Source organism: Pteronotus mesoamericanus, unplaced genomic scaffold (genome assembly GCF_021234165.1).
Source record: "Pteronotus mesoamericanus isolate MK-2021 breed Mesoamerican mustached bat unplaced genomic scaffold, CSHL_Meso_final contig_169, whole genome shotgun sequence".
Taxonomy (NCBI): domain Eukaryota; kingdom Metazoa; phylum Chordata; class Mammalia; order Chiroptera; family Mormoopidae; genus Pteronotus; species Pteronotus mesoamericanus.
The window spans coordinates 2985319-3010225 of record NW_026555068.1 but is presented as its reverse complement, the minus strand read 5'-3'; the positions used below and the strand labels follow the sequence as shown (position 1 = coordinate 3010225).

General features: G+C 39.2%; 1 protein-coding gene across 7 annotated transcripts in view; it reads left to right on the top strand.

The window, feature by feature from the left end:
* The window catches only part of PSD3 (pleckstrin and Sec7 domain containing 3), a 493623-nt gene that overhangs the window by 387163 nt on the left and 81553 nt on the right, over positions 1–24907 (top strand). For all 7 annotated transcript variants that reach the window (XM_054565912.1, XM_054565914.1, XM_054565915.1 and 4 more), the window contains one exon: positions 14544–14587. In XM_054565912.1, the coding sequence (XP_054421887.1) occupies positions 14544–14587 (44 nt within the window). The remainder of the gene's footprint in view (positions 1–14543; positions 14588–24907) is intronic.

Genomic DNA, 24907 nt, shown 5'->3' with positions numbered 1-24907 from the left:
GTGGATGCACCTGCACCTAGCATCATGCCACTCCAGCTCAGAGAATGTCCTCAAAACTGTTTATTATGAGATGAATTATACCTGCTAATTATACTTCAGAGTCCCTTTCAATAAGGTAAGGGCTTTGTAATTAATTTTGTAGTGTCTGTTGTGGATTTGTGCTCGTGCCTCAACTCAGTGGAGTAAGACACTTCACGGTTAGATGTTTCTGCCATTCCTGGCTGGGTCTATACCTGCCGCACAACGCAAGGTTAAGTTAATTGTCCAGCACATCGATTTTGACTCTGTTCACATCAAAAAAAATAGATCTGACTATAGATGTGGGGAAAAAACGAAACCAAAATAGTTACTTTATATTGAGCATGCTCTGTCACCCTAAAAGAGGGCTAAAGAGTTGAACGTCTATGAGGTTGCTTGTGAATATAGCGATATTTAATGTACCCTCTTTCAACATGGCTACATGAAAACTGTCCAGCGGATACGGGAACACAGGTAGTTTAAAGGGAGTCAGTTTCCAGAAGCTCAACTATGGTGTGTGCTTCTCCCTAAATTGGATCCACCTATGAATACTCTTGTGGTCAAAGCTTCAGGCTGTTTATCCTTTTTAACTTCTGTTTGATAATTGCCTCCTGTCATTTAAAAAAAAAAGCATAAATCTCACCCATATCCTTTCTTGATATTGCACAGGTGTAAAAACATGCAGGATTAGAGGGGGCAAATGAAGTCAATGATAAATACTGGTTTTAGGGGAGCCTTCTTTAATGAGAGGGTAATGCAGTTTTTCAATATTATTTTAAGGCATAGAAAAGAATATAAAAGTTGAGGACCATTGCTTTAAGATATTTTGAGTTTTTCTAACCAATTTAAAATTCATTTGGTTTTATCATTAATTTTTAATCAATATCATTTTCAGATACAGCCCTTCTCTAATAACACTTCCACAGTGGCAACATATTCAATTCTCCACTTAAAAGTCTGCCTGATGTAAATATCTGCATGAAACAGCATTGCCCTTAAAAAGACAGCCATGGTGTTGTACCTGCTAATTACAGTGGTTAATGGTGTCAGATTTCACTGTCAGTCAGGGGTCACTGTGAGTCTCTACTAAGGGAAATTGGGAGCTGCATTGTCCTTTGTGCTTTTCATAATAACTCAGGGAGCACAGAGGGAAAAAATCATTAGAGTTTAAAGATGATTGAACTAAAATGCATGAATTTCATAGACTGCAAAATGTGCTGAGAGAGAGAGACACTCATGGTTACACAATGCATGGTAATGGGGGAAACTTCAGAGAACCAGGCGTGGGCTGTCAATGACGCTGCTAAGCCGTGAATAAAATCGCATTTTATTATCTTGAGAAGCAATCAAAAGTGAGGGACAAAGACTTGCAAGTAAATTTAGACCAAGATCCCTTGATCTCTGTAATTGAAGCAATTTACTTTGCTTTTTCACTTGAATTTGAAGACTCATTCTGTCCTGTTTAGTCTCAGTTGTCTAGCTCCTGGTTAAGTGGCAGGAATTTTGGTTAGAGAAAAGATTGGCAAACTTGTAAAATGGAGATTTTGGACCAAGGGTTTGCATCAGTCTCATGTAGGCATTTGGAAATATTCATGTACAGGTTCCTCATCTGGGAATATGATTTAGTAGATCTGGGATGGAGCGCAATACCAATGTTTTAAAAATTTCTTGGCCGATTCTGGTGTGTACCCTCATACCTTCAGCTGAGACCACTGTGGTAAAAGACTATGTCTTACCTAAGGACTAACTCTGGAAATATTTCTGAAAATCAACTTGTGGGGATGATCATTCTTTATTCAGACACCTGTCTTCCATTTATACTCTGGTGTATTAGTTCTCTAGGCATGTTGTAACAAAATTACCACAAACCTGATATCTTAAAAGAACAGAAATGTAGTCATTTACAATTTTGGAGGCCAAAAACCTGAAATCAGATTATCTAGGAGAGAGTCTGTTCCCTGCCTCTTCCATCTTCTGCTGGTTGCCAGAATATCTTGGCTTGTGTCTAATCACTCTCACCTCTGGGATCATCTTCACAGTGCCTTCTTTCTGTCTTAAATCTTCCTCTGCCTCCTTCTTATGTAGACAACCACTTCAGCCCAGATACTCTCCCTGTCTCAAGATCATTAACTTCATCACGTTTGCGAACTATGCTATATACAGAAACATTCATAGGTTCCTGGGATTCAGAACCCAGCCATCTTTGGGGGACTTACTATTTGGCCTATCACAGCTGGCTGTCGTCTCACTGCATATAATTTATACGAGCTTCCGTGACCCATTAAGGTTGATGTCGGTACCTTTCTCCACGTTTCCCCCACTACCAGTTCACGACCACAGGGAAGTGGCAGCCTTCCATGACAGTGTTTACCCACCAGCCTTGCTCTCTTAGAACTAGCTCAGACAGCCACTCACATAGCTAGAGATAAATTATTTTCCTGAGACGTAGACTATACCTCCACTTTCAGACATTTATATAGCAAATACCTTTGGTCGTAAGTGCACTGAGAGTTAAGGATCCGTGCGGCAAACTTATCATCCTCAGCAGCAAAGGCATTTCCAGCATGCGTCCTAGCAACAGTGGCTCTTGTTGAAAGCTTGTTTTAAGCATAGACTGTTACAGTGACCAGCATTATTTGAATCTATACTAAAAGAGATACAGGACCCAGTACTTTTTCACACAGGCCTTAAGCTGTGTATTTACAATGCTGTAAAGTTTGGTATGAGGAAGAAAGAATGTAGTTAGTTGTAGTCAGTAGATGGGAAAGAACATAGTTAGTTGACTTTAGTTAGTTGATTTCTAGAAGAAATGTGATTTCTGGGTCAAAGTGTGTAAAAACCAGCTACAGGACCCTGAAAGAAGTTAATTAACACATTGGGCTTCATTTTCCTCATCTACAAAGAAAGAATTTGTTTCATGAGCTTTAAAGTCCCTTTCAGCTCTAAAATTCCATTTTGTTGTTTCTTAAGTAGAAATTAGAGCATTTTAACAATTTTTCTGGGAAATATTGTTAATAAAAAGCTTGTTCTTATGCCATTAGTAGGTAGGTACAAAAATGGAACAATTGCTAGAAAAATTTTGGCAATTCTAGGATCCTAACGTGAGTATTTTTTATTACAATAAACTTCCTGGTGCTTTATATGTTATGTTTCTGTACTCAAAAAATTAAATATTTTATACCAATACAGATTACTCAGACTAAAAGTATACTTTTAAGTGCTGCTGAAAGGTGAAGAGATGCAGGAACACTGGAAAGTGGCCTTGAATTTAGCCCTGAAGGAAGCTGATGAATTTATTGTGATCACTTTTAGCAGAGGAATAGGGATAAAAGCTAGACTGCCTGAATTGAAGAGAAGAGATTCTGTGGAAATAAGAATCACAGAAACATCTCTCAGAAACTTGGCTTAGGGCTCCGAGTTGGCTGCAGAGTAGTTGGAAGCTCCATCCACTTGCTCCCAGCCCCGCGCCAGTTTTGCAGCTAAACCACAGAGCAATCAACTCAAAAATGCAGCTGAGTGTGAGAGCATGTGTGAGTGAGTGTGTACGTGGGTGAGTGTGTACGTGGGTGAGTGTGAGGGCACATGTGAAAGTGTGGTCCAGGCTTTTTCGGCAGAGCAGCTGCCACTGCCCAGCCCAGTGGCTTTGGCAGTGCACACTTGCGATGGGAGCCATTTTGAGGGATTTAAAATATTCTACCCATGAAGAAGCCTCCAGAGAACCTGCACCTGGGTGCCCAGACTCTCTCGGTGCCCTCTGCCCCAGCCAGGGCCGTTCACCCCACTTCTGCCAGGGTCCGGGGACTGCAGAGCTTACTCAGAGTGGGGAGTTGTCACCTCCTCACCCCAGGGTGCCATGGGAGCCATGAATGGGGCAGAGTCTAGCTGAGGAGGCTGGGGACAGAGACCACCCGAGGAGCACAGCAGTGCAGCTGCAGCAGCTCAGTGGCGGCTGCTCGAGGCTGACTCACTGGAGGGAAGCAGTGTGAGCACCCCTGCCGTAGCCCGCGTTATAATATAGCTGCTGGACTCATCCCTTCCTTCCCCCACCCCATCAGGATGATATGAGACCTGAAAGAAGATGATGCATACAGGATATAATCTGTTAATTTGAGGGAGAGAGGAAGAGGCATGAGTGTGAGAGAGAAGCATGGATAGGTAGCCTCCTGTACGTGCCCCGACTGGGGATTCAGCCCACACCAGACTGGGGAAAGCTCCCATCAGGAAACGGGCTCTCTGCCTCAGAGAGAGACAAAAACTGCCGGAGACAAACCCACCGTCTTTTGCGGCTACTCCACCTTGGGCCCCAGGGAAGGGATGGTGGTGTGGTCAAAAGTTGTATGAGGAGAGTCTGGAGTGGGAGGCACTGAGGAGAGTCCTGGGGAAACAGCTGTGGGATTTTCGAGGCCCCAGTACACCTGGGCTACACAGCAGCCATCTTCCTTGAGAAGAGCTAGCACCGCCCCCCCGCCCAGGGAAAATCAGTCACCTTACCCTGTAAATACCACTCCCCCCACCCTCTGGACATCCCCTTGCCACAACCTCTGTAAACCTGTTCACTCCACTCAGCACATCCTTGCTTGCTTTTTCTTTCTTGCTTGCTTGTTGCTTGCTTGCTTGCTTGCTTGCTTGCTTGTTGTTGCTGCTCTGTCTTGGTGTTCTATTTCTCTTATTTTTTTTCTTTTTTTACCTGCCTTCTCTCCCATCCTGTGTCTTAACTCTTGTTGAGGAGACAGCAACATCAACAGACTCAGGGGTCATCAAAGACTGGCGGTAGGGTGCAGCCAATCCATACACAGTCCTGGAACACAGACTGGTACTCCCTCCTCACAGGAGAGCCACAGAAGCACCCTTCCAGCATCCTGGCAGGCCCAAAATCTGGGCTCAGGAACCCTACAGGGGCCCCACCCTGCCAAGTACAGGGAGGTAGTCCCAAACAGACTCAGACTAGTGGCTCAGTGGAGGGGAAAAAACATCCCTCGATCTCCCCTGAAGTCTGAAAGGTATCTGCCATGGGAGATCCAGGACTCACAGCCCCTGTTTCCACCAGAAGCCCTCCCAGAAACAGTCTAGTCTGCAACTAGGCTAAGATTGACAGAAGGCCAGCAGGCAGAGACTGACAGAGGCGGATCCTATGGTGACTTGGGACGTTTGCTGACACATGCCTGGTCCTAGTACTGATAAAAACCAGCTTTGCAAAGCAGCCTGGCCCAACCTGGGAGCATCCAAGCCCAGAGAATCAGCCACAAACTGCAGATCACTTGTAGCTTTGAAAAGGTGACCAAGGGCCAGACGTTAACAGCACCAGACATTGGCTTGCACCAGACATTGGCTTACACCAGACCCAGGCATCAGAGTGGTATCCAAATGGAGACACCAGAAGGCAAGATCTAAACCATGCTGAGACAAATCTGCTTCATTCTTTTTTCATTATCTTAGCTGTTTTTTCTTTTTCATGGCCATTTTATTTATACTTTTTATCTATTTTTTCTTTTTCTTTTATTTTTGGTGCTCTAATTTTTCTTTCGTATCTCCTATTCAACTCTTCTCTTAGAGTACTCCACTATTCCCTTCTTCTCTCCATTATTTTTACCTTTACTGTGTTCCTTTTCCCTGGTTTCCTCTTTCAGTTCATTGCAAGTAGTAGCTCCCTTCCCCTTTCACCTCTCATAATCACTTTTCATGCCTTAGGTCTTCTCATATTCCCCTTTCCCTACTATTCCAGTTCTGTCTTTCCTTTCATTATTCTTGGCTTTCTTGTTGTTGATATTGCTGTGGTGGGCAGGGACGTTTGCTTGTTTTGGTGGTGGTTTGTGTTGTTTTGCTTTGTTCTGCCAGCACCTATATGACAGCATACAACACGTAGTCAGGGTTGAGCCTGTTAGCCAGCTAGATGGAAGGGAGCTCCCACCAATGAATGGACCAGTAAGATAATCAGGACCCAAGTACAACAGGAGAGTCTACAGAACCCACAAAGAGCTCATTCTTAGAGCATAAAGATCAGGAGATCAAGGAGTCTGCACCCCTGGGTCCCACAGCACTTCTAACACACAAGGCCATTCCACAAGACAGAGTGTCAAAGCAAATCAATGTAATACATAAAAAGAAAAACATAAAGAGATAACTAAAATGGGGAGGCATAAAAACAACTCCCAAATGAAAGAAAAGGAGGAATATCCAGGAAAAAAGCTAAATGAAATTTAGGCAAGCAATTTATCAGACAGAGTTCCAAGTAATGGTTATAAAAATGCTCAAAGAACTTAGTGAGAACTACAAGGAACTTAGTGGGACTTACATTGGCATGAAAAAGGACATAAAAACCTTGAACTAGAACCAGATGGAAATGAAGAATGCAATATTTGAAGTGAAGAATACACTAGAGGGAATTAAGAGCAGGCTAGACGAAGCAGAGGATTGAATCAGCGAGTTGGAAGATTGGGGGGGGGGGAACCACACAGTCGCAGTAACAAAATGAAAAAAGACTCAAAAAGAACAAGGATAGTAGAAGGGAACTTTGAGACAACATGAAACATACTAATATTTGCACCATGGGGATACCAGAAGGAGAAGAAAAGGAACCAGGGATAGAAAACCTGTTTGAAAAAACAATGATGGAAAACTTCCCTAATTTGGTGAGAGAAAAAGTCACACGAGTCTAAGAAGGACAGAAGGTCCCTGTCAAGATCAACCCAAAGAGGCCCACTCCAAGACATACTCGAATCAAAATAGTAAAATTTAAAGACAAAGAGAGAATCTTAAAGGCAACAAGGGAGGAACAGCTAGTAACATACAAGGGAGCTCCAATAAGGCTATCAGCTGATTTCTCAGTAGAAACACTACAAGCCAGTAGGGGATTTGCCAGAAATATTCCAAGTAGTGAAAAGCAAAGACCTGCAACCAAGACTACTCTATCCAGCAAAGCTCTCATTTAAATGGAAGGTGAAATAAGGAGTTTCCCAGACCAAAGAAGAAATACAGGGTGTTTGGGTCAGGAGAGAGGGGGAACACAGGCACAAAGGGAAAAAAATGGCAATGAATAAGTACCTGTCAGTAATAACCTTGAATGTAAATGATTAAATACTCCAATCAAAAGACATAGGGTAGCTAAATGGATAAGAAAACATGACTCACATATATGCTATCTACAGGAGAACCACCTCAGAACAAAAGATAGACACAGGCTCAAAATGATGGGATGGAAAAAAATATTCTTTGCAGATAGACATGAAAAAAAAAAAGCTGGCATAGAAATACTTATATCAGACAAAGAGAATTCAAAGCAAAGGCAATAAGAGACAAAGAAGGTCATTTCATAATACTTAAGGGAGTAGTCCAACAAGAATATATATAATTATTGTAAACATGTATGTACCCAATATAGATGCACCTAAATATACAAAGAAAATATTGGAGGACTTTAAGAAAGAGATAGACAGCAATACATTGTAGGGGATTTTAACACCCCACTGTCAACAATGGATAGATATTCCAAACAAAAACTCAACAAAAATATTGCAGAATTGAACAACACTTCTAGATCAAATGGACTTAAATGATATTTATAGGATATTTCACCCCAAAGAAGCAAAATATGCATTCTTCTCAAATGCACATGGATCATTCTCAAAGATAGAGCACATGGTAGAACTCAAAACAAGCCTTAACAAATTCAAGAAAATTAAAATCATACCAAGCACCTTCTCAGATCGTAACAAATTGGAACTAGAAACAAACCTCAAGGAAGAAACCTCAAAAACATTAAAATACATGGAGGCTGAATAACAGATTATAAAATGGTGAATGAGTTAGCAATGAGATCAAGGAAGAAATAAAAACGTATCTGGTAACAAATGAAAATGAACACACAAAAACCCAAAACCTATGGGACTCAGGAAAGCCAGTACTGAGAGGGAAGTTTATAGCAACACAGGTCTACCTAAAGAAGATAGAAGAGTCTCAAATAAACAACCTAACTTTACATCTAAAAGAACTGGAAGAACAGCAACAAACAAAGCCGAGAGCAAGCAGAAAGAAGGAAATAATCAAAATCAGAGCAGAGTTTAATGATGTAGAGACTAAAACAGCAATTCAAAGGCTCAATGAATTCAAGAGCTGGTTCTTTGAAAAGATAAACAGAATAGACAAACATTAACCAGACTCATCAAAAGAAAAAGAGAGGATCCAAATAAATAAAATCAGAAATGAGAGAGGAGAGGTAACAACTGCTACCACAGAAATACAAAGGATTGTAAGAAATTACTACGAGCAAGTATAGGCCAAGAAATTGGACAACCTGGGCGAAATGGATAAATTTCTAGAAGCATACCATCTTCCAAAACTGAATCAGGAAAAAGCAGAAAACTTGAATAGTCTGATAACAATCACTGAAATTGAAGCAGTAATCAAAAAACTGCCGACACACAAAAGCCCCGGACCGAATGGTTCACAGGCGAATTTTACCAAACATTCAAAGAACTAACCAGTCCTTCACAAACTATTCTAAAAAATTCAAGAAGAGGGAAGACTCCCAAACTCTTTTTATGAGGACAGTATTATCCTAATCCCAAAACTAGGTAAAGACACAACAAAGAAAGAAAATTACAGGCCGATATCTCTGATGAACATAATGGTAGATGCAAAAATCCTCAACAAAACACTAGCAAACTAAACCCAACAGTACATTAACAGATCATGCACCATGATCAAGTGGGATTTATTCCAGGGATGCAAGGATGGTACAATATTTGTAAATCAATAAATGTGATACAGCACATAAACAAAATGAAAGGCAAAAATCACATGATCATATCAATAGATGCAGAAAAAGCATTTGATAAAAATCCACCCATTTATGATAAAAACACTCAGAAAAGTGGGAATAGAGGGAGCATACCTCAACATAATAAAGGCCATATATGAAAAACCTACTGCCAACATCATACTCAATGGGCAAAAACTGTAAGTATTTCCTTTAAGATCAGGAACAAGACAAGGCAGTCTGATCTAACTACTCTTATTCAACATAGTACCGGAAGTTCTAGCCACAGCGATCAGGCAAGAAGAAGAAGAAATAAAAGGCATCCAAATTGGAAAAGAGAAAGTTAAACTGTCATTTTTTGCAGATAACTTGCCAGACCAATATGATAGTCTACATGGAAAACCTTATAGGCTCCACCAAAAAACTACTCTACATAATAAGTAAATTCAGCGAAGTAGCAAGATACAAAGTCAATGTTCAGAAATCGATAGCATTTTTGTACACCAACAGTGAACTGTCAGGAAGAGAAACTAAGAAAAAAAAAACTCATTTACTATAGCAACAAACAAACAAAAAAAAAGTACTTAGGAATAAACCTAGCCAAGGAGGTAAAAGACCTGTACTCCGAAAACTACAGAACACTGAAGAAAGAAATTGAGGAAGATACAAATAAATGAAAGCCTGTACCGTGTTCATGAATTGGAAGAATTGACATCATTAAAATGTCCATACTATCCAAAGCACTGTATAGATTTACACAATCACTATTAAAATACCAACAGCATATTTTGCAGACCTAGAACAAGTATTTCAAAAATTTATATGGAACTAAAAAAAGACCCTGAATAGCCACGGCAATCTTGAGAAAAAAGAACAAAGTAGGAGGAACCACAATACCTGATATCAAACTATACTGCAAGGCCAGTGTAATAAAAATATTCTGGTACCGGCAAAAAAACAGACACATAGATCAATGGAACAGAATAGAGAACCCAGAAATAAACCCATATTTCTATGGTGAAGTAATATTTGACAAAGAGGACAAGAACATTCAATGGAATAAAAATTGTCTCTTCAATACGCGGTATTGGCAGAACTGGACTGGTACAGGCAAAAAAAAATGAAACTAGACCACCAACTTACACTATACACCAGAATAAACTCAAAGTGGATACTTTAAAGACACATAAGTTGTGATACCATAAAAGTCCTAGAGGAAAACATAAGCAGTAAAATTTCATAAATCACATAGAAATATATTTGACAGTATATCTCCTAGGGCAAGGGAAATAAAGGAAAAAATAAACAAATGGGACTACATCAAATTAAAAAGCTCCTGTACAGCTAGCTAAATAAACCATTATCAAAATGAAAAGGGAACCAACTGTTTGGGAGAACATATTTGCCAATGATACATTGGACAAGGGTTTAATCTCCAAAATATGTAAGAATTCACACAACACCAGAAAGACAAACCAATCAAAAAATGGGCAGAGGATCTGAATAGATACCTCTTCAAGAAGGACATACATACAGCCTATAGACTTATGAAAAAATGCTTACTATCGCTAGACATCAGAAAGATGCAAATTAAAACCACAACGAGACATCACATCACACCTGTCAGAATGGCTATCCTTAATAAATCAATAAAGAAGAAGTGCTGGCAAGGATGTGGAGAAAAGGGAACCTTATTGCACTGTTGGTGGGCATGCAGGCTGGTGCAGCCACTGTGGAAAACAGTGTGGAATTTCCTCAAGAAATTAAAAATGGATCTGCCTTATGACCCAGCATTCCACTGCTAGGAATATACTCTAAGAATCCCAAAACACCAATTCAAAAGAATTTATGCACCCCGATGTTTATAGCAGCACTATTTGCAAGTGTTGGAAACAGCCTAAGTGCCCATCAGTAGATGAATGGATTAAAAAACTGTGGTTCATCTACACAGTGGAATACTACACAGCAGAAAGAAAGAAGGAATTCCTACCTTTTGCTATAGCGTGGATGGAACCAAAGACTATTATACTAAGTAAGATAAGCCAGTTGGTGAAATGCAAATACCATATGTTCTAACTTATAAGGGGAATCTAATGAACAAAATAAACTGAGCAAAACAGAACCAGACATGGAAACAGGGAACAGACTGACAGCTGCCAGAGGGTTGGGGGCGGGGATGGTGGGAAGACAGGGAAGGGAGGAGTCAGAGAACATGTATGAACAACCCATGGACATGGACAACAGGATGGGGATGGACTGTGGGAGCGGGTGATGGGGCGGGATGAAGGAGGGCAAAGGGGAAAAATTGGGACAACTGCTGTAATAGGATAAACAAGAATTTAAAAAAAAAGAAAGAAAGAAAGAAAAAGAAAGAAACTTGGCTTAAAAAGAGAGAATGACGCCCTGGCTGGGTGGCTCATTTGGTTGGATCCTGGTCCCATAAATCAAAAGTTTGCAGGTTCTATTCCCGGTTAGGGCACACACCTAGCATGTGGGTTTGATCCCCATTCTGCATGTATTGGAAGCAAATGATCAATGTTTCTCTCTCACATTGATATTTCTCTTTCACATTGATGTGTTTTTTGTTCCTCCCTCTCTTTCCCTCCATCTCTTTCTCCATAAAAAAAAACAATGAAAAAGTATCCGGTGAGGATTGAAAGAGAGGTTGACAGACAAAGGGTAAGAACTAAATCACAGAAGTTGGGTTGGGAGAGATGCACATGTTTGAAACCTGTTAGAAATGAGACGTTACCACAGAAAGAGAAGGTATCAAAACCAGTGTCAGAGGCTTAGACTTACAGAGATGGGACACTCCTCTTATATTTTAGGGAGGATGGCAAAAAGTTAAAGAAGGCTCATGAGTGAAGGCTCTGCTGAATCTTCAGTGATGATGAATCTTCAGTGGCATGCATTTGTACCATTGTTTACTCTATTAGTGCTGAATTGGTCACATACAGGAGGGAAGGCTGCGAGGTTCAGAAGGATTCCAGGAGTGACTAGGTCAGTGCCACTGTCTCTTTTAGAGAGCCTCAGCACCCTTGACTCCAGGGACGGGCCCAATCGTGGTCTCTCATCTCCCAGCCACATGGATTAGTCCATAGAGAAGACAGGTGACCTAAATCACACCAATTTGTCTCTTTTCAACCTGGAGCTAGGAGAAAGAACTGTTGGTTTTCTCTTACTGAGACACATAAAGATGTAAGTGGTATTGCTTGTTGTAGACACCTTTCTTGTGTAGTAAAGAAACAAGGGGTAGAGATGTTCAGGGTAGAAAGAGAAGAGTTAAAAGTGGGGGGTGGGTTTTTAATTCCTGCATCCCTGAGGCCAGCTTCATCCATTTCTTTTTATGATTTGGCTACTTAAACTATTAGGTGTCCCTTATCCTGAAGATGGAGTTTGGGTATTTGCATTGAAACTAAAGAAACCTTAGCTACAATACGCTATATGAATATGGAGAAGTCGGAATGGGTTTGGCCAATAAGTATAGGTACAGCAGAAGACATTAACAAGACTGGTTGAGGTGACGGAGCTTGCGGTCTACACCACACAGGAAAGGAAGTGATTCCCTTGACAAAGAGGTATCCAGGGAGTTCAATTCTTAACTAAGTAGATAAAAGGATAGGAAGTTGTGATGAGAGTATAAGAATGTTGGATGTATTTGCAAAACAAATTTTTATTTCTTGAGAAAAATAATGAATCACTATATATTTCTAAAATGATTCATAAAAATCTATTTGTAATTTGTGATTGAAAACATTAGGGATAATATCTACCTTTTATATTTGTCCTGTTATCTACACAGAAGACTTGACTTACAATATGGCAGGTTTGTTGACTTTTACAAGATACTTCATAATCAATTTTTATTGTACCATATGCAGCTGATTGAGTAACAAGAATTTTCTAATTTAGAACTCTATCGCTTTAAGCAAAATATTCTCAGGAGTAAAAAAAACTTGTCCTAAGACAGAATTGAGTCTGTTAGAAAAATATTAGAACTTAGCTATCATTTTCAACTTCCTTTATGAACAGATTTTTTTTTAATCTTTACCACATTGTTAAATTACTCTGGGTAGTATTGAGTATGATAGTTTATAAAGAGCCTTTAATGAGGCTCTCTCTCTTTTCAATTGTAGTGTCTCAGCCCATTATTACTTGTGGATTCAAAATAGCTCAGACAAGTCCTGGAATCCATTCAAAAGGATTGATTCAGCTGGAATCTCTTGAGTCCTGAGTTAGATGTCTACTCTCCATGCACTTCTCTAAGTGCAGCCCCAGGAGATAGCTGTATAATAGGTTGTTATAGTCCTTCAGGGAATTTGAGCCCTTCAGAAAGAGTATACAATTTACAGCATGGTCTTTTGTGCCTTGATTTACCCCTTGTTTTAATCTGCTGTTTTATCATTTTGTATTTGAGGACACGTTTTACCATGTTCTGATAATGATGAAATGCATCCCAATTTTTATGAGCTTCCATAACTATCCAGTAGTTAAATTGACTATTGTAGCCACACTGAAGAGTTCCCAGAGTCTGTCAAGATGCTGGCTAAGTATACATGTATTGAATCTTAAATAATATGTAATATGTAACCTACCTGTATTTGAACTAAACTTGGAAGTGCTTTTGCTGAAAAGGGGATTCACTACTGGTATGCAATCTTCTATTTACACACATGTAGACTGTCTCCTACACTTGGACAAGACAGAAAGAAAGGCAGAGATATGGATACAAGACATTTCTCCCTCTGCTTTGCTACTCTGGAAACTGTCTGAACCTGCCATTTCCTCTTTTGAAAGATCAGGGGTTGGATGGCATGTAACCCCCTCCCCCAACATTTTCCCATCTCAAAGTAAATGAAGTCTTTGCTGAGTCTAATAGGCCCAAGTCCTTCTCTGAAGACAAATGTTTCAACTTCATTATTATGTTATTATGTCCCCAAGCTATCCTTTTCTTCAGTATAATTTGCTGTGGTGATTTCATATCTTATAGATGCATTTGTGTTTTCTTTAAAACATTTTATTAAAATTAAGAAAGTCAAGATGTAGAGTAGCATTTTCTTAGATCGCTGTCATAGTAGAAAAAGTTCATTACAAGCAGCTTCTGTGTAATGCCAGAGCTGGGAGACCCAGGGAGACAGTCTTAGGCCGCCTCTGTTGTTATTGTGACCAAAGCTCCATAGAAGCTTCTTGCTGCTCCCTCACCAGCCTGCACACACCAGTGCCGCACCAACTGCAAAGGAGAATCATAAAGGTAGGCCAATGAAAGCTGCTTCAGTCATTGGTATAGAAACTCTGAAATTATTCTGAGATTCCTTTTTTTTAATAATCTGTCTCTAGTCCTCCTGCATTATCTTATTAAGTTGTTGTGAAAATAGTTATATTTATTCCATTAATGAAAAAGGTGTGAGTACACCAATATCTAAACTAGTGAAACTACAAGACCATAAGAAAAGTAGAGTACATAGTCTAATTTTAATCATATCCTAAATAAGATATAAGTATTATACTAAGGTTTAACTGTGGTAAAATGTAGTATTTTACTTATAAAAGACTTTTTTTTTACATTGTGAAAAATCTGTTTTGCAAAATACTCCTTGTCCTGTGCTCACTGGCCTCACGCTTGTATTCCTCACCTCCGCAGAGGAAGACCAGCCCGAGGCTGGGGAGTTGCCTGCTGAATCCCTCAAGCTTTTGGCTTTGGTCATTGTCTGAATTCAAAATGTAGAACAGAATGAAGAGAATAATTCCATCTTGTTTTCTCTCTTTTCAGGCTCTATACAACTCAATCAAGAATGAGAAGCTTGAATGGGCCGCGTAAGTATGCTGAAGTCAGCCTCTCAATACATAAATGATCTACTTGCCCTTTCTTATTGTCTTCCCAGATGCCTGAGAGGTTATCCTAGAGGAGGATTAAATGTGCATGGACAGTTCTCATTTCACACTAGTATCTTACCTACTTTGTGTGAAACCTTAAGTGTCCCATGTCTTTTTCTTGGTACACAGCATGCTCCTTTTCTGCTTTTAATCTGGTTGTTATGCCTCTAGGCAATTAATTTTCTTTTTAGTGTATCCTTTTAAAAATAGCAGTTTAGAAGAAAATCTGGTAAAAGTACATACATTCCAAAGTCCAATACAAATGATTCTGGTACTATCCACTTACTTTAATTCTCTCTGTCCCATCACCATAGATCATGGTTTCTAATCCTATTTTCCTATGATAGTAAATATACAGGGATATTGATAGATAAGCTTGAGAAATGATAAAATAAGCTAAAAAAATTTAACTCTCCAACTTCTAGAGGCATGTGCAATGCCAATATAAGTTGTTGATCTCCAAGAGAGGAATACATTGAAATGTTTTCTGAACCTATTTGACAATAAAACATAGTGTTTCATGGTACACACTTTTAGAAATACTATTCCAGATTAATTACACATAACTCTATGTAGACCAATGATACCACTCTTGTTAAATTTTCTCTGATCAATGTAGAAGTTAAGGATTTAATCTTTAAAAAATTATTAAGAAAGAATCTTCACTAAATTTTTAATGAAGTCAGAAGTTAGGTCTAATAAGTTTTAAAATTAGAACTATATGTGAATTTTGTTTTTGATTTTTACTCATATTAAGTATTCATAAATGCTTGTCTATTGTGTGGCCTAATGTAGCAATCTGGTTTACAGAATCATAATGGGGGGAGTCCTATTCTTTCATATGCGCATTGGGGGTGATTTAGCAATTGACTACATCTCACATGTAATAGGCTAGAAAGAATAGAAAATATCAATACCACTTGAATTGTTTCCACTAATTGTAAGTCCTATGGTCCTATTTTAAATTATGGATTCAAAAATTACGTTGAGACTTTAATATTTACAAGTGATGTGATGGCTTAGGTGTCTGTATGTATAGATAACATGAGATTCACTTAAAGACGATGTATCATTTCAAGCAAAACATTAAAATTAATAGAATTCATGATCTGAGATCCGAAGTTATCAGTTTTGGACTTTTCTCTCTTTAATGAAAGTGGGTTTCCTAGAAACATTTTATAATGTTGAATAATATACTTAGAAACTTGCTTAAATAGTAAAAACATATCCTGACCTATACAGAATTTATTCTAGAGAAAATTAATAAAAATGAAATAATGATAAACATTCACACTGTTGAATTTGTTACAGTAGTCTTTATTTATATTTCTGTATAGTGGCAATTTGGTGCAAGAAAGCTTGATGTTGGGCCCTAGCCACACATGGGGAAGTGGGAGTTTACCCAAGAGCTGGAATCTTCTTGTCATCATCTTGTCAAGTCAACAGAGCATCGTGTTCCAGAGCCCAGATCCCAAAGTCAGATAGATTGGGGTTTGAATTCCAGCACAACTACAAAGATGATGCTACAAAATTTGGAGGACAATGTATACTTGCAGGGGAGATGTCTTGATGTTGATTTAGAACCTTAGAAGAAATCAAATTAGAAAATCATGGAGTGTTGTAACTGGAGGGACCTCAGAGGTTTTTAGTTCATTGGTTTTCTAACAGGTGTCCATGGAGCCCTAGGCAGTCGAGGGCTGGGGCATCCATGTGCACAAGGGGAAGCGGAAGGTCACTGGGACTCACTCATTTCTGCCGCCCACAAGCATCCACCTTTAACTGACCAAAGCAGCTCCACTGCTGTCTTTTTAAAATACGTATTTGGAGTCCTACTTAATATTTCTCTTTTTAAAGGTATCTGTACCTAAAAAAATTTTTTTGAAAAGTACTACTTCAGTTCAGTGTTCTCATTTCCTATATGAAGAAAATGAACTCAAGAAGTGTGCATTAACAGGTCAAAAGCTACAGTGAGTGCAGTGGCAAAGTCGGGGCGTGTTCCCCGGGAGCCCGTGGCAGCACACGTGGCCGCGCTCCTCTGTAGCCACATCCTCACAAAGTCTGCTGGGCAGCCATCATGTCGGAAAGTCTCTATGCCAGCTTTTGATGAGAATTAAGAGAGTTTTATATTAAATTTTTAGTCTCATTAAATGCTCCTAGAATTACTAGTATTCTCTCCCCAGGCAAGTTAGGTAACTAAGACCTGTCATTCAACTATTCCACAGCCTTTAAATAAGCAGCTGCTTCTGTGCCTAGCCCAGTGCAGTGCCCTAGATACAAGGATGAAGAAGACAGGCTCTCTGCCCAAGCAGGACACAGTGTGAGGGTGGGTGGGAAGGAAAACATAAAACATAACAATTGTAGTGAAGAGTGCAATTAGCTAAACCGCATTGCGGACCTTTCTCAGCTCCCTCTTGCAGGACAATTACCATTTCCTCCTCAGACCTTTGCTGAGTTATTCATTATTCATAAAGCATCTATCTGTTGAGGTACTTTGGCTGGAAATTTGGAGAGAACAAAAGTATGTAAGGCATTGAGGCAGGTTCCCTGGCCTTAATAAATTCTACAGTTTAATACAAATGATGAAATAAAAGGTAAGGAGTGGTTTCTCTCTGACTGGGCTAGGACAAGGTGAGGTGAGTGGCAGTAAATATAGGAGCTTAACATAAAGCTTAAAACTTACGTTAAACAATCTAGTTTAAAATAGAGCTACATGAGGATCTTCAAAGACTATAACAACAGAAAAGGGAAAATAAGTGCAGTATTGTGAGGAAAATTAATGGTCTTATTTATTACTGTTATTGAACAACACTATTTAGGAATTGCAATAAATCTTTCTTTCCTTGGTTTTTAAAAATATTAAAAATGTATGTGCCCAGCCTCACTCCGATTGAGAACAATAAAACCAGCTCTAAGTCAGGTACGTCCCGGCTCCCCCCTCACTCTGCCGCTTCCCTCTAGGGCCGGGTCACAGCAGCATTTGCTTTGCTTCTCCTGATACACAGTTGTTCTCTTTAACTCTGAATAAGCATTTTTACAACACTGCATCATGGAATAATCTTTGCTATTTTATATTACCCTATAACTCATTTTACAAGAGCAGTTTAAAATCTTTATCACCTTTACTCCTAAATTAAATTATTTTCTGTTTGCCCTCCCATATCAAACTGTCCTGGTTTGTTAGGTGAGGAGGTGGAGCTTTGGGATCTTTGTCTTTCAGATCATGTGTTATGAAAGCCCAGAGCTTTGAAAAGTGTGGTTTTAAATGACAGCAGTTCATTGTTTATTTTCTTTTATCTTTTTTTCTGTTGCAGACTTTCCTTATGGCTGGTCTTTTCAGGAAAACAATGCTGTCCATTTATTGGCTGATTTTTGGGGAGTAGAGAAAGCTCTCCAAACATTTCCTCCCTCTTCTTTATCATTACTTTATGCATTGCTGCCTGAGGGTGTGAGAGTGTGTGCCTGTGTGTATTTGTAGTCTGTGTATTATTGGAGAATGATAATTAAAGGCAATGGAATTACTAGTAGTTGTTATTTCACATGGCACTTTAATTCTTTATCAGATCCAACAGTTTGGATCTGAAAATGACAACTGCTTCCAGAATCCCTTTGCTACACAGTCTCTGAAAAAAAAAACTTTTTCCAAAAAAAAGGAACCCTTGACAACTTATACTTTAGTTACTTAGTCCTTTTTCATATTTTATATAACTCAGAGTTGACTCTAATTTTATTTTAGGTAATAGTACATATCAATTGAAATGCAGTCACAATTGTTGCTCTATAGAGAATGGCCATCTCAATAGATAGTTTCAGTTCCAGGCAAGTTTTTCTTTCAACTTGGGCTGATTTAGATGAGCCACCTTTAGCTTATGAATGTAATTTATTGCTTTGCCTTTAAGTTTTCTTCATCATATTCTCTTTGCTATAATTCTCCTTCGTTTTTTATTTGCCAACATCAGAGCCCTCCAGGAAGGAAAATTGGTATTTTCTATCTATACTTTATATTTGAACTTGTACCCTAAAGAAAACAGTGCTGCTTTGTCTTATTTTAAAATATCTTTTTACCTTGAGCTAAAAGTACTTTATTTCCATGAAAGAAGATAAATCATGGTAATTCATTTTAAAATGAGCTATTCTGTTAAATAATTTTATTATCCTAATGCCCTGGTGAATCTAGATATATAAAATTCTTAATCAGGAATGAATTATTTTTAATTCTCATTTTAAACTTACAGATAGCCACCTGTAGGTTGATAATTACTACTAAAAAACTATGACAAAAAGAAATTGCTAATAAGTTCAGCAATGATTGTAGGTATAGCAAATACAATAAATATATAAAGAAAAACCTTAGTGTGTGGGCAAAGAGGTAGGAGGACTGGAGTTAAGAGTTATTAGTTAAAAAAAAAGAACTAGCCATGAAAAAAATTAATAAAACTGTGAAATATTTGACTATAAACAATTAATAAAATTTCATCTTTATTTGAGATGCTCATCTTATTAAAATGTTTTCTAGGTATGCATTGTGCCTCATTGAAATACTTAAAAAATAGAATAATATTTAACAATCCCACCGTCGTTGCTATACTTGTAGAGTAGATCTTGGTAAAATAATTCTAGTGTTAATATTAGATGGAATGCACAAATTTAGAGGACAAATTTAGGAGACAATCTATATGAATATTAAGTAAGGGTAGATCTCGATATAAGTGTAGTGTATGTGTAAAGAATATTATTGGTTTGATCTGGTTTAAATTCAGTGAAATGCATTGACTATTAGATAAGGAAAGAAAAACAGAAATTCCCTAATTATGAAAAAATGATCATTAACTTGAAGGAGATTTTGAGCTAAAGAATTGATATCACTTAAAAATTTGTTAGCTAAAAATGATATTGAACATGGGTCCATCTCCTGGATTTGGGTTCTAAAGGAAGAAAGATTTCAGGGTTCAGAATTAAGGGAGATTATCTCACATAGGTTTATGAAATATAATTTTATTAAGAATCCCAATCATGCCCTGGGTAAGGATTTTTTTTTAAAAAAAAGAGTCTGAATCATACCTCACACTTAATGTTTAATCTCTAAGTACCTGTTTTTCTCAGCCATCTCAAATACACTGAACTCAGGTATATAAGTAACTGAAAAGAATTTGCCATCCAATTCTTAGCTTTAAGAGAGTAAGTTTTTAAAAGTCTGCTTTCCGTGTAAGTGGCATCTCAAAGCTTACACTGCAATGGATCCTTAGAATTTTTAAGGATTTTATTGTTATAACAGTTTTAATATCCACAAAGATGATGATTAAAGTAATATAATTCATAAATGTTATCTTTGCTTCACATTATCTTTAACTTCAAAATATGCAGAGCAGACAGGTTGGTTGAGCAGATGGAATTACAATGTTAGTAGCCTACTTGTCCCAAAGCAATTTTTTAAAGGTTTTGTTTACTTATTGTTACACAGAGGGAGAAAGAAAGGGAGAGAAACATCGATGTGCAAGAGAAGCATCAGTTGGTTGCCCCTAGCCTACCCCCAACCAGGGACTGAACATGCAACCCAGCATGTGCCCTGACTGGGAATCAAACTCGCAACCTCTCAGTCTGCGGGACGATGCCCAACCTACTGAGCCACACCAGTCAGGGCCCAAACAACTTCAGAATCACTGAGGTGCAATGAATTATGGAGGCCGGGATATAAGAAAATGGGGGTTTTTCCCAATATGCTGATGATTTAGAATTTTATATCTTAACCATTGCTAAGCCTCTGATTTTTGTTGAAGAATGACACAAGAAGAAAATATAATAAATATAATTTCTAAATGAAGCTTGAATATGTTAGACAGTAGTTGTTTGGATTTCATTGAGCATTTCCTATGTGTACATTGTGATATATACACATATATGCATTTTCAGAGGTAAGAAAAGTTCACCTATCAATAATACTGGAGGAAATTATTTTTAGTTGCCTATTAAAGATTCCCTAGTAGATCTTTTGGAAACATGGAATCTCTAGCTTGACACCCCCAACAACTTTTCCTACAACTTTTAAAATATCTTAGGATCTACAGTGAAGTGTTTCTTAGTTTGGAAAGTATGCTACAGTCCTTGTACATACAGTCAGATCCTTTATTTCAGAAAGCCAAGTTACTAGCCTGTTTACTCCTCACATCTGGCAGCCTCCTTCTTGGTGTTAAATGGCTAATGATGGAACTTGACATTTTTCATAAAGCATATTCTGTGTTTTACACTTAAGATGCCTGTGTCAGAATAAGGTATTTTCAGAAAATAAAATGTATTTCCTCAGAACTCTATAATGAAAATGTGTTTTCACCAGAATTTTAAAATTTACATAATCTTTTTATTTTTTTATTTTTGGTAAGTGTCAAAGGCAGATTCATTTTAAAATAATTCTGCCTTATGGCATAATATGATATGATATAATAAAAACCCCGTGACAAGTGAGCATATTTTTAGTAAGTTTATTCTTCACTTTGTTTTCCAATAATCACCTGATCACAATATCACAATGATATTCAAGTTAGTGTTCTATTCCTACACTCAACCACTATGTTTATTTTTTTTACAAACAGGTTTATTGAGGTATAATTTACATACCACAAAATTCACCCATATAAGTGTGCAATTTTCACGGTTTTTGGTCAGTTTACAGAGTTGCATGACAATCCCTATATTCCATCACCCTCTTACTGTCATTCCATAAAGATTCATTGCGCCTGTGAATCAGCATAGCTTGTGAACAGCCCAAAGAGGCCTGTTAGCCACTTACCATGAGAGGTGCACCGGTCTGAACCTTGATTTTTCATTGAGATGGTGATATCTACCTTTTTAAGGTGGTTGTAAGATTAAGAAATGAATTTATCATGATCATGGTGATATTTGGAGGTTCAAGATGGAGTCTGGTATCTGATTCATACCCCCACTCCCGTCTTTAATATTCTGGCTAGAAGAGTACTGAATCAAAGGAAGTCAAATATTTGCTCTGTAGCCCCAAGTGCAAGGTGCCCTAGGAAAGTTAGATTGGAGAATGCAGTGGGGATCTGAGTGACTGCCAAGCCTGCTGAGCTCAGCCCACCTGACTTGAATATGGACTGAGAAACCAGAATTAGAGCAGCAGAGAGAAGCCTGACCCACTGGGTTTGCCACAGTGAAGCAGACGGGAGAGAATACTCTGCTTGATGCTAAGGGCGGCAGGTGGTGCAGGGACTGAGTTGATGTGAAGTTCACAGTTTGGTAGCACAGGCTCACTAAAGACTGAGAGCAAATCACAGAACTGTAGAATGGACCCCCTCCCCTGCCCTGGTACCACATTACTAACAGCCTGCTTATGGCGGTTCCTTCTGCTCAGTACATTGTCTCTGACTATCAAGAGAAAATTATAAGGCTACTAAAAGGTAATAAACATGGTTTGGAGAGAGAGAGCAATCATCAGAACCAGACACATATATAGCATGGATTTGAAATTATCAGACCAGAAATTTAAAACAACTGTGATTAATATGCCAAGTACTCTAGTGAATACAGTGGACAGCATGAAAGAACAGATGGGCAATGTAAGCAAGCAAATGGAAATTCTAAGAAAGAATTAAAAAAGAAATGCTAGAGATCAAAAACACTGTAACAGAAGTGAAGAGTGCTTTTGATGGGCTCATTGGTAGACTGGACACATCTGAGAAGGGACTCTTTGAGCTTAAGAATATGTCAACAGACATATGAAAAGATGCTCAACTTCACTAATCATCAGAGAAATGAAAATTAAAACCACAATGAAATACCGCTTTATACCTATGAGAATGACTATCATCAGTGAATCAACAAACAAGTGTCAGGAAGATGTGGTGAAAAGGGAACCCTCGTACAATGCTGGGAAGAATGCAGACCGATGCAGCCACTGCAGTATGGAGGCTCCTCAAAAAATTAAAAATAAAGCTGGGTAAACACCAAAGAACCTAAAACACTAATTTGAAAGAATACTAAATGCACCCCTATGTTCATTGCAGCAGTATTTACACTAACCAAGAAATAGAAGCAACCCAGGTACCCACCAATAGAATGGATAAAAAAGTTGTGATACGTTTATACAGTGGAGTATTAGCCATAAAAAGAACGAAATCTTACCATTTGTGACAGCATGGATGGACCATGAAGGGATTATATTAAGTGAAATATGTTAGAGAAAGACAAATACCATATGATTTCATTTACATGTGAAATCTAAAGAACAAAAGAAACGAATAAATCAAGTTGAAGCAGACTCATAGATACAGAGAGAACAGACTGGTGGTCACCAGAGGGGAGGGGACTTGGGGGACAGGGTGAGAAAGGTGAAGAGGTTAAGAAGTATAAATTGGTAGTTACAAAATAGTCACAGAGATGTAAAGTATAGTGTAGGGAATATAGTCGATAATATTGTAATAATTTTGAATGGTGCCAGGTGGGTACTGGAAATACTGGGATGGGGGACACTTTGTAAAGTATTTCATTGTCTAACCATTATGCTGTATACCTGAAACTAATACAAGACAGTATTTAATATAAACTATAATTGAAAAATAAAAGTTTAAAGAATATGTCAATAGAAATTTAAAAATGGAAAAGCAAAAAGAAAAATGCCAGGGATGAGGATTTGGAATGAAATGCCGGAGAACTGTGGGACAACTACAAAAGGTGTAACATACATATAATGAGAATATCAGGAAGTGAGAAAGGAAATATTTGAAGCAACTATGACTCAGAATTTTCCCCAAGTTAATGTTAGACATCACACCACAGACCCAAGAAACTCAGATCACCAAGCAGGATAAAAACTACAGGTATAAAAAACAACTACAAAAAACTACAAAAAGAAAAGAAAAGAAAAACTGAACCTAGGCAGATTATATACAAACTGAAAAAAAGAAAAGAAAAAAATTTCTGAAAGAAGTCAGAGGAGAAAAATACCTTACCTCCTTACCTATAGAAAACAAACATTAGAAATACATTCAGAAAAAAAGATGGCGGAGGAGTGAATGGGAGTCACGCTGACCTCCTCCCCCAAGACCAAACTGGAATTGCAACTAAATAGTGGAGTAATCACCTGGAAAACAATGGAACGATAGTGGGAGAGGAGCCTTGGAGCCACAGACAGACAGTGGATTTGACTCTCACACATCCCAACGGGTGAGAAGTGTGGTGGAGGCTCGAGAGGGTGGGCTGGGTGCCCATGGGCACTAGCACTTAGAGGGACATTGAAACGGCCAGTTAGCTCCCCCCGAGAACGGGGTCTGAATCATAAACAGGGACCTCTAAACTACAGCAGCTAAAACCAAGAAAATACAGACAAAACGCAACCCCGAAAAGCTTAGGGGCGCTCTCTGCCAGAGACAGGTGGCTGGGGATGGAAAGAGACATTTAAAGGGCAAACGCAAAAATTGCGGTGGCAGCCGCCTTCCTTGATCTCTGGGTAGAGGCGGCAGCAGGGTGGGCTGGTGCCTGGGAAAAGACTGGTGAGGAAAACTTTGTGAAGAGAACTGACACTGCGGCCGGTCAAGCCCCGGTGATAACGCACCCCCAACTCGGCAGCTACCATCTCACTCAGGCATAAGGGAATCAATTAACCTGCCTTTTGTGCCCTCCGCATACAGCTTGCATGCATGTGAGCTGCGGGGCTGAGTGCAGACTGGCTGGGGGAGCCTTGAGGAGAGACTGGGGACGGAGGCGTTGGGGAAAGAACAGGAGGAGGAACAGGGGAGTCCCGCCTCCCTCCCCGTTCGGTTCTCTCCATTGTGGGCTGGAAAGGCGCGACCCCAAAGAGGCAGAAGCGGGGCGCGCATGAACCAGACTGCCTGCGATTGAAACGCAGTCCGCACAGGGGGTGGATCCTTGGCCCAAGGGGTCACAGAACTGCCCAGAGACCCCTGAGGAGAGACTGGAAACGGAGGTGTTGGGGAAATAATGGGAGGAGGAACGGGGGAGTCCCAACTCCTCCTTTCCGTAGTCTCCATTGTGCGGGAAGAGGCCACACCCCCAAAGAGCCAAAAGCCGGAAAGCACACAACAGACACCCCAAAACCACCCAGTGCAGGCGCGCACACTTGCGCCTAGTGGCTGGCAAGGGTTGGCGAGCATGTGTGTGGACCCGCGCAGGCTGGCGAGAGCTCGCGCAGGCTGGCAAGGCCTCCCACAGGTTGGCACTGATATGGCCTGCGAGGAAGTGCGCAGAGCGGCAAGGGCAGGCATAAATTGACCCCCGGGGACCGCGATTGTGGAG